General features: G+C 44.0%; 2 protein-coding genes across 2 annotated transcripts in view; one reads left to right on the top strand and one right to left on the bottom strand.

Moving 5' to 3' along the window:
- The window catches only part of acsl3a (acyl-CoA synthetase long chain family member 3a), a 45915-nt gene extending 41637 nt beyond the window's left edge, over window positions 1-4278 (bottom strand). The window contains exon 1 of the mRNA XM_079514614.1: window positions 4133-4278. The gene's annotated coding sequence lies outside the window, so the exon portion shown is untranslated. The remainder of the gene's footprint in view (window positions 1-4132) is intronic.
- Window positions 4279-7196: 2918 nt separating this feature from the next.
- Window positions 7197-10591, top strand: part of LOC306931813 (phenylalanine--tRNA ligase beta subunit-like) — a 29442-nt gene continuing 26047 nt past the window's right edge. The window contains exons 1-2 of the mRNA XM_079513423.1: window positions 7197-7328; window positions 8359-8414. Of these exons, the coding sequence (XP_079369549.1) occupies window positions 7271-7328; window positions 8359-8414 (114 nt within the window). The 5' untranslated portion in view covers window positions 7197-7270. The remainder of the gene's footprint in view (window positions 7329-8358; window positions 8415-10591) is intronic.

Raw genomic sequence — 10591 nt, 5'->3', positions numbered from 1 at the left:
ATATTAACTTGCTAATGATATAGTTAAAGATTGGACAAGGAGGCCACACCATTTCTAGAATGGATTTCTTGTTTCTCTCTCAACTGGAGCACATTTGAGTGACTATAGTGGATGGTCGTAGAAAGGTGCTGTTCTATCCAAAGGTGCCATCCAAAGCTACTGGTTCATGTCTAAAGAGCTTGCTGCATGAATCCTATGCTGATAGAAATCAACTTCAATGACCGTAATGATCAAACCGGTAATCATGGTTTAGTGACTACTGCTCAGTAGTGTATATACTTGAAGCTCAGGCTAAAGGATGTTTTAGGGGGCACGGTGGCACAGCCGGTAGTGCTGTCGCCTCACAGCTAGAAGGTCCTGGGTTCTCTCCTCCGCGTCATCAGTGCCCATGGAGGGGAAAGGAACTGGTCGGAATAATGTGTTCCTTCCACACGCTATGGCCGTCCGGGGAAACTCTCCCCTGTCAGGTGAAAAGAAGCAGACTGGACTCCTCATGCATAGAAGGAAGCATGAGGCCAGTCCGCTGCCCCCCCAGGTTGGCAGAGGAAGTGTAGCGCCCAGGATTACATTAGATAATTGACACCGAGTGAAAAAATGGGTTGCAAAATTGTGGGATATATATATATTTTTTAAAACAACGAAATGATGTTTCAGTCTCTGTAATATCATTGCATCGTTGGTATCGTATATGGATTAATGTCTTGCCACTATACATGATAGCTAGAGGCAGATGGCTGATAGCCTGGCTAATAAGCCAGACTCAAATCACACTGTCGTGTGGTATTTGAGTCTGGAGATGCTGTGTATGGATCTTGTTTCCCGGGGGGCGGGTTCAAACATTTTCTCTTTGACGCAATTGGTCAGAGCTACTGTCAGTCAAAGGTCTCAAGCATTGAACGTCAATGTACCAAAGCCCGCCCATAATGCATACCGTGTCCCGATTGGCCACACCAGTTCTCTGGTGTAGGAAATGGGCGTACAATTGAGCCTCTCCAGACCGTAATCCGTCGGCAGGCAATTTTTTGTTTGTCAACGGCTGATTCGGTCTGGCTTATTAGCCAGGCTAGATGGCTGAAAGGGCCTGGGCTGTGGGCTGTGGCACACTATGAGTCACGCTAAATAACACAAAGCAGATAAGGAGACACACAATGACAAAATTTAAGGGGTTTGTCTTATGAGAGATAGGGCATAAATCTGATTCATTATACTATTCTTGTGGGTGTGTCTAGGAGTGTCTAGGTGTGTGTGTGTGTGTGTGTGTGTCATGCAAACACACGCATGCACGCACGCACAGACACACCTACGCACACGGGCGTGCGCACACACACACCCACACCCACACCCCCACACCCACACACACGCAGAGTGAAAACAACCACAAATGTAATCTAATGTCTACGTAATTGGCTAATTAACCACTTTAAACATGGCCCCTATTTTGACATTATAGGCGAACATAAAAAATATATCATAATTCACAACGTGTTGCAGCGCAATGTGTTTCCAATTTCCCAAATTTTGAACACTTTTTGAAAGCTTTAGAATTTTTGAAAATAGGGCTTAAGTGGTTAAATCCAATTAAGTCCTTTGTGCTGGTCAACCTGTCAGACAAAGTGACACCAAGATATCCAGCAATCTGGCTAACATGGCCTCGTCTTCTCTCACTCTTTCACTCTAATCGAATTACCTATTTTTGACTTTGTCCCTCAATTTCCCCTCCTTCACTATTATAAATAGTATAAACATGTTCTCTCTCTCTCTCTCTCTCTCTCTCAGCAATAGGTTTGTTTTGCTGCAATAATACACTAAATGAGTATCGAGAATCCCATTACTGAATTGATCCCAGCCTGGGAGAATAATGGCGAGCAGTCAGGGCTGAAAAGGTATGCAGTAGTTAGTCAATGGTGAGCTTTATGCAACAGGCAGTAGCTTTGCAAACACACTCCACACACTGGATTAATGGAGTAATACCGTATACACTACAGCATGGTGGGGTGAGCGTTTGCCTGTGTGTGTGTGTGTGTGTGTGTGTGTGTGTGTGTGTGTGTGTGTGTGTGTGTGTGTGTGTGTGTGTGTGTGTGTGTGTGTGTGTGTGTGTGTGTGTGTGTGTGTGTGTGTTTGCGCGTGCGTGCGTGCGTATGTGTGGGTGTGTGGGTGGGTGTGTGGGTGTGTGTTAGGGAACTATTGCTTCCTTAAGGGATTGTGAATGGGGCCTTTTGTGTGGCAAGATGCATTCTCAGCCCACTCAGCTGAGCAGGCATGCATGCAAGCGGGCTAGTCGTGGTGAAAGTTCAACATAGCTATTGTGACGGCATGCCACACTCCAGCACACAACACCGTCCCACTGCCAGGGGCAAGGGCCAGCAGTTGCCTCAGGAGGGCATGTGTCTGCAACTCTGCATGTGTGTAGGCTACATGTGAGTGAGTCTGCCTGTCTGTCTGTCTGTCTGTCTGTCTGTCTGTCTGTCTGTCTGTCTGTCTGTCTGTCTGTCTGCCTGTCTGCCTGTCTGTCTGGGACTCCACTTCTCCCGACACACACACACACACACACACACACACACACACACACACACACACACACACACACACACACACACACACACACACACACACACACACACACACACACACTTTTTGTGTGTGTGTGTGTGTGTGTGTGTGTGTGTGTGTGTGTGTGTGTGTGTGTGTGTGTGTGTGTGTGTGTGTGTGTGTGTGCGCACAGGCATGCACACACTAACCTACACATATTTGCTCGTTCCAAACAATGGTGTAATCACAGCTTGCAAAAGCTCTGAGTAGTCTTAAGCATGATTTCTCTGAAAGTGAGCGCACAGTTGGAGAGATTATGTAGATTTATGCAGACCAGACGTCAGATTATTTTCTGTTCTGTTCTGGCTTGTGCACAATGACACACCGTCACACACGACAGACATGCCATTCACCAGCAATGTTCCAATGTTATGCTCACTGTACACACTAGGGCAGGGCTACTACAATACTCACTGGAAGTGTCTTGAACGCGTCACGGGCATCATTTGAATGCTGACAGTTCTTAGTCACAAGTGGATTATGCAAGAAAAGAGTTTTCTCTAATATGTAGCTACACTTTATCCTCACGCAACAAGCTACTTTGAAGCAGTTTAGTCCTTTTTTAATTCAAAACACATATTTTCCCGCCTGGCATATTATGAGACAAGACACACAGCGAGTCTGTGTGTTCTCAAATCGGACCATCCTTGTGAGACAATAGCATCTCTGTGTATGTTACAGGCGCTAGCAAATAGAACAACCGTAATTTGATAAGCGTTACCATGGGCCAAGCAACTCACGGCAGCAGTGCCCTGGAAATTGAGTAAACATGGTTACGGTAAACAGCCTCAGAGGTGCTATGAAAGATGAAGTGACAGTCTGTTAGTGACAGCAGGTGAGTAAAACACAACAGAGTTAAGGATGCAGAACGAAAAAGAGAACAAAAGGAGAATGAAAAAGATGCAAATCGGTTTAGGAGGTCATCACTGCAACATGTTGCTCACAGACAGAACCATGTTAGGGTCATATGACACTTATACATTATTAATTCACCGGGTCGTCTGTGAAAATAGAATACATCCAATTATTATTTTCTGTATGGAATATGGAGTAGACAAGCATCGAGATAATAATTCCTCATATTGAGTTACTCAGTGTTAATTTATCCATTTGCAACACTGCAACAGCATGTATGCATCCAAAAGGATCCAATTATCAATTTAGTGATACAACATAGAAGACACAAGAGTAGCATGAGCTAACAATTCCTCATATTGAGCGACAGTTACACACAAAACATGGTAAAATCCTCAGTGTTCATGTATCCATTTGTAAACATATGTAGGCTACATGTAGGCTAGGTTATAAATGTAACAAAATGGACAGGTTAATTTGGTTACATTTGTACAGGCTCCGAGTTAAATTAATTGTGATGATTTATTTTACTCTCACATAACAGCGAGCATCCAGGGTCTATCAAGTGCTCCGCCGAGGCTGCAGCTGTGTGCAGCATCCATCCAGCACATCTGGGCGCAGAAAATACATACCGGTATAGCAGTCCAGGATAAAGACCAGTTCCATTCGTAAAAAAAAAAAATCTTACCTCGGTTCTGTGTCGCTGGCTGCGGGAGAATGGATGTCGTCTCCCGCCTCGTTTCGTTTTCTAACCGGAGAGGATTTAACGCCACCTTTAAAGGTGTTGGTTGCAATTGAATTCCCGCACCAGGTCCAGTCCGTTGTATTGGTCGCCCGGCGATCTCGGTCCGGAAGTGACAGGCGCGTTGTCATGGTGGGGACAAACCACGCTCTGTGATTGGACTCGTGAGGTGGCGCGTGCTGGGGGCCGGGCTGTGGTTTCATCGGCATTTGTGACCTATTGGATTCAGTGACTCGGTATGCGAGGATTAATTAATATGACATGATATACTAACTACACCGATAACCATGCATGCACCAAACTTGTGATGCCATCATGCCTCTGAACCTTCATCCTTTCACTATTAAACTAAAAGTGAAAGCAATGTCTGTGTGTCAGTGTGTTGCAAAATAAACCTAAAGTGGAACTGTGGAAAGTCTGGAAACCTGACGAGCCTGCCACCTCGAAATTAATTGTCTCTCAAATGTTGGTCATTCAATGGTCTGTCTGGCGCTACCAGGTTACAGTGTCTGGGACACTCTTGAATTATTGTGCTCTGCAGTCACGGGATTCGACAGGTCACCGACGTCGGTGTAACGCCGAGATGGAAACGGAGGTTACTCGCGGTCACGGGGAGCTCATGCACACACGCACCCAGTGCCCACCCATCATTCTCAACTCAAGTTGTTTGATTTAGATAGATATAGCCTATAAGAGATTAGCAAATACTACATTCGACAAACGATAGTTCACTGGCAGAGAAAATAATCTGTCTGAGAAAGCAGTGGGTAACGCAAAAAGACCATCTTTATGGAAAAACCTGCACTACCAGGCTGACTGCTTTAAGTTACACCTGCCTGCCAAGTGCCACGGCCTATATGATATAACTACATTAGCTATGTCAAAACTGGAACTTCAAGTTAAACTTTATTTTAAACTTTGTGTGATCGCTGTTTTGGCCAGGACTCCCTTGTAAAAGAGATTTTTAATCTCAATGGGACTGGTAAATAAATAAATAAATACACAAATAAATACATAAATACATAAATAATAATAATAATAAGGTGGGTGACATTAATGTGCGTAGCCTATAAGCTCCCATCATTTGTCGTTTTCAGGAAAGGTGAAAGGAATAGAGATACATGTAGAAGCTGGATCTGAAGGAAAGAACAGGGAACTGAAAAGTGTACTTGGCAATCAATTTGGCCCACTGGCAGAGCCTGATTGGTTGAGCCTCAATTGACTGAGGCAGAGACTGTAAATTGCACAGGTGAAAGTAGTTTGCCTCATTAGGCCCACTGGCAGAGTCTGACCAGAGCCTTTTGTGGTGGTTCTGGAGAAGTGTGGGTCCGACCGACTCGATACCTGGCACTGCAGTGCCAGGTATAGTAGGATAGTGTTGGGGGTTCAGTGCCTTGCTCAAGGGCACTTCAGCGGTGTTGGGTGAGTGATGACAATCACTTCCCCACCCAGATTTTTCCTGCCCGCCCGGGGAATTGAACCGGCAACCTTTCGGCAACAAGGGCACTCCTCTAACCCTTAGGCCACCGCTGCCCCAAAAGTTGTGAAACATTTGTCTAATAAATCCAAGTATATTGGCTCATCGAGTTAAGCAAGACAAATACAGTGTTAGGCCTATATTAAATGTGCAAAGTGTCGCAAAGTGTCACACAGGGCCTGCACGCACGCACGCACGCACGCACGCAGGCAGGCAGGCACGCACACACACACACACACACACACACGCGACACTTTGCACATTTAATATAGGCCTAACACTGTATTCTTCTTGCTTAACTCGATGAGCCAATATACTTGGATTTATTAGACAAAATTTGTCTAATTTGTCTTGTGAAACATTTAATGTTTCACAACTTAGTCTCTGGCAGGCAGCACACGCATCCCTGGAGGTCTCCAATCCACTGTCTTTGACCTCTCTTCCTCTTTCATGCTGCTCACATGGACAGATGCACGCACGCACGCACACACGCACACACGCACACACACACACACACACACACACACACACACACACACACACACACACACACACACACACACACACACACACAGAGACAGACAGACAGACAGACAGACAGACACACACACACACACACACACACACACACACACACACACACACACACACACACACACACACACACACACACACACAGAAGCTCACACAGAAGCTCTCCAGTATAATCACAGCTCTGCTACTGTCTGCTGCTGTGGCCCACGGTAGGGTAAATTACTTCCACATCCAAGCCTGTCAACCTTGTCCTTGACAATAAAGTTGAGTTCAACTCTGTCTTCATATAACTTCAATCAGGTGTGATCAGAAGGAATTTTCAATCGGTTTAGAGGGATGATAATCAGATAATGTTAATAAGATCAACAGGAAAATATCTGCATATAAAAACATATCCTGACGATCTGGTTGGTATTAATTCATGTTTGCTACTTTTGCGGTCTTAACTTGTTGAGTTAAGGGTTTATAATATAGCCTACACTATTTATTACAGCATGGTAAAACACTGTCTGTGCATGGTGCATTTTGTTGCCTCAAAGCCAAAACAAATAACACACATTTCTTCAGGTCACGCAGGACATATAGGCTACTTTCACACACACACACACACACACACACACACGCACGCACGCACGCACGCACGCACGCAAGCACGCACGCACACACACACACACACACACACACACACACACACACACACACACACACACACACACACACACACACACACACACACACACACACACACGCAATTTATTATGCAAATGTGATACAACAGTACTGGGATACATTTTATTTAGATGTGTGTAGGCTATAACATGGCTATAACAGGTCTTGAAGACAACATCAACTTGAAAGTGAACCACACAGTGGCTCATTTGCAAGCACAGCCAAAGTTTAATGTGCAGCCTGTTAGTGGTGGGGAAAAATAGCTATTATGTGAAAATATCAATAACAGTAGCCTAAATCATAATGGCCTAATCTCTGGTTTTGAATCAGGCAATCTCCTAGACAGCTTCAGTGGTCTGTTGGGGTCCTTTCCCATGCAGTGCTGAGGAGGATTGTCAGCCAACATGCCGACTGTCGGTGTAAACAGGGATCTTTTGTTCCACGCATTGGGCAGAACATATAGTAAGTCCGTTTAACAGAATGTAGAAATAATAAAGTTCCGTTTTCTGATTATAGTCATTTCATTTGCCGTGGGAAAGCTGTCGCGGAACTTGGCCAGCTCGTTAGCATGCTAGTTGGCTAAATATAGCAGCTGTCCATGAATGGATGAGCTTAGCTAGCTGTCTTGAAGCAGTAGTGATTACAAACTATGTTAAACTCAATTATGTCATTCTGACAGTAAATCACAACGGTTACATTAATTCACCCAGTTTTACTCAATGGTGTGCTCTTGTAACCGTGACTTTGATCGCAGAGTAAAATTTAGCAAACTGTACTTGGGATATGTTCCAAGAGGGATGCTTTAGGGGTGATTCGGTGATTGCATCATTATCTGACTCTTGTAAATTAATATTACAGATCACAAATCACACCAGATCACATACTAACACTGGTTTATATAAGGCAGGGGTTTTCAACTGATTGTGAACCAGGGACCACCACCCTGACTTAGAATCAACCTGGGGACCACTATTGTGTTAACACTTGCTATGTTGTGCAAGCTAGTGTTACACTTGCTGTGTTAACACTTGTTAACACTTGCTACACTTGCTTCCTATGTGGGTAACAGGTCAGGTCGCCCCAATTCCATCTCGCCCCAGATTTTTTATGTGTATACATCCCACTGTTTCTCAACCGTTGACTACTGGTAAAATGTCCTAATAATAATAATAATGACTCAACCAGACAATCCGGTGCACTTCCCCCTTCTTGAGACTCTAACTCCCTTTCTCTGTTGAATTTCTTGAACTCCCAACTTGTCAGTAAATGACTACATGGATGGACTCATCATAGGTCACCAGGTCATTCAGTTCACGGTTTCTCAACTAGTGGAAAGAACATTTAAAACAAATTAACAAATTCTACATTACTAAATTAATGGTCAGGGACCACATGCAATACCTCCACGGACCACCAGTGGTCCACGGACCACCTGTTGAAAACCCATGATATAAGGCTATGTGACATTTTTTCCCTTTTACTCTTTATTTAGCTGATGAAGAGTTTGATGAGCTGTGCTTTGAGTTTGGCCTGGAGCTGGATGAAATAGTAAGTGAATGCGTCTCTGTATGAGAGCTCTGTCTTATTATTACTATTAATATTTAGTGCCCTGTTAGTAAAGATAGGTTGTTGTTGTTATATAGTACTAGCCGCTATTTGCAACACTAGATCTTTTTTTTATAATGGGATTCATCTAGAGTTGCAAATTCCAATACCCTCTATTGACATCCCATTGATCCAAATTGCATTTCCGATCTGCTTGTATTAAACAACGTTAAACTCACCACCATTGCAGCTGTAGGGAAAGCTTGAATTATCCTCTTTCAAACTAAAACTAAAAATCCACCATAGACATGTTATTATGAGCTACTTTCTGTCAAGAAATTCCATGCTGTGATATTTTTGTTGTGTGGAGTTTGGAAGCACTCGTTTTTATGAACGGGTCGTGCTGCTGCCTCCATTATGTGAAAGTTCGAAACAGGCGGGTGATACGCAGGGCCGTTCAGTTACTTCGACAAGCGCTTCCAAACTCCAACACACAGCATGGAATTTCTTGAAAAAGAATCATGCGCACATAATAAATTGACAGAAAGTAGCTCATAACATGTCTACTGTGGATTTTTATGAAACAAACGCTTTGCAGTTTGAAAGAGGATAATTCAAGCTTTCCCTACAGCTGCAATGTTGGTGAGTTTAACATTGTTAATACAAGCAGATCGGAAATGCAATTTGGATGATTGGGGAGTCAATGGTAACCTGACTCCGCCAGATGGGGCAGCAGAGAGTACACTGGGTTCCCCCCTCCTGCTCCCATCTGGGAACTCTCAGGCACTAGGTGCTGCCACACTATCGAAAGAGCCGCGCACGTCTTAAGCTGCGCGCAGCTTATTTTCCGAGTTTTTAGAAAGCTGGTGGATGGAAAAGAAGCTCCACCTCCGCGGAAGACTTTCGCAGAGGAGAGCGTTTCCGGGAATCTGGCCGTCGCGCAAGTCTTCCGCGGAGGTGGAGCTTCTTTTCCATCCACCAGCTGTCTAAAAACTTGGAAAATAAGCTGCGCACAGCTTAAGACGTGCGCGGCTGTCGACCGTTTTGCGCTCAGTTGTTGAAAGGCCTATACACAGTGCTGCCTTGATCCCGCCTCTAGCTGCCGCTGATTGGCCAGGCCGTTTTGTGGCCGGGCATCAAGTCTGCCTGAGAGTTCCCAGATGGGAGGAGGAGGGGGGAACCCAGTGTACTCTCTGCTGCCCCATCTGGCGGAGTCAGGTTAAGTCAATGGAGGGTATTGCAACTCTAGATTCATCCCATTATATTAAAAAAATCTAGTGTTGCAATTTGCGGCGATAGTAGTACTATAGTTATACTACAGGAGACCCCTGAAAGTGAACAAACTAGTCATTGCAATACATCGTTTATTCACTAAACTCTCATCTCTCCAGCTCTTTAGAAAACAGAAAATGCACTTTCAGGTCAGGACAACAGTTTCATACCTGTGAGGATAAACAAGTGAAATTAGAAGTGATGATGACACAGAAAAGATTAGACACATTTGAAACTCTCTGATATGGTGACATTTGCAACCCACATGAAAGTCATTTTCTGTTTATTAGAGTTTAGAGAGACGGGAGACCTCTGTTAACGAACAAACACTAAAACAGAATATTGAGCTTTGACTTTTTAATAAACATTTAGTTTTAACAAAAAAAACACTTACCTTTAACAGTATTAAGATGATTTCTGTACTTCCTGTAGCTATAATGTATAATAATTAATGAGTTAATTTAACGCTGAGAGTGTACAAATGGAACAAAATGGAATTGTAAGGGTCCATTTGGTTCCATTTGTACACTCTCAGTTAAATGAACTGAACCTTGAACCTTGTCACCTCACTGGTTAGGGTCACTGTGACTGTGACACTGTCACTTTGTTGTCAGAGGAGCACCCTGACAGTGGAACGACCTGCCTGAGAGGAGCACACACTTGTAAATCAGTGTTTACTTTATACTTTGTAGCTAAAGGCGGCGGCCTTACTTTCTATACTTAACTACAAGTACTCATTTTGTCAAAATCTGATACAAATGTCACATTTTTTCTGATTCCATTCCAATTGGCTGACTGCCTTCTAAACTGGTGTGTGGGCCCACTACTAGGCAGTAGGCAACCTGGCCTGGTGGAGCATTTTATAACTTTCGCCCTTATGAAGACCTCTGAGGTCGAAACATATTGCT

The sequence above is a fragment of the Electrona antarctica genome (genome assembly GCF_951216825.1).
Source record: "Electrona antarctica genome assembly, chromosome: 11".
Lineage (NCBI taxonomy): Eukaryota > Metazoa > Chordata > Actinopteri > Myctophiformes > Myctophidae > Electrona > Electrona antarctica.
Note: the sequence above shows the minus strand (reverse complement) of the source record. Positions and strands in the feature narration are given on the sequence as shown.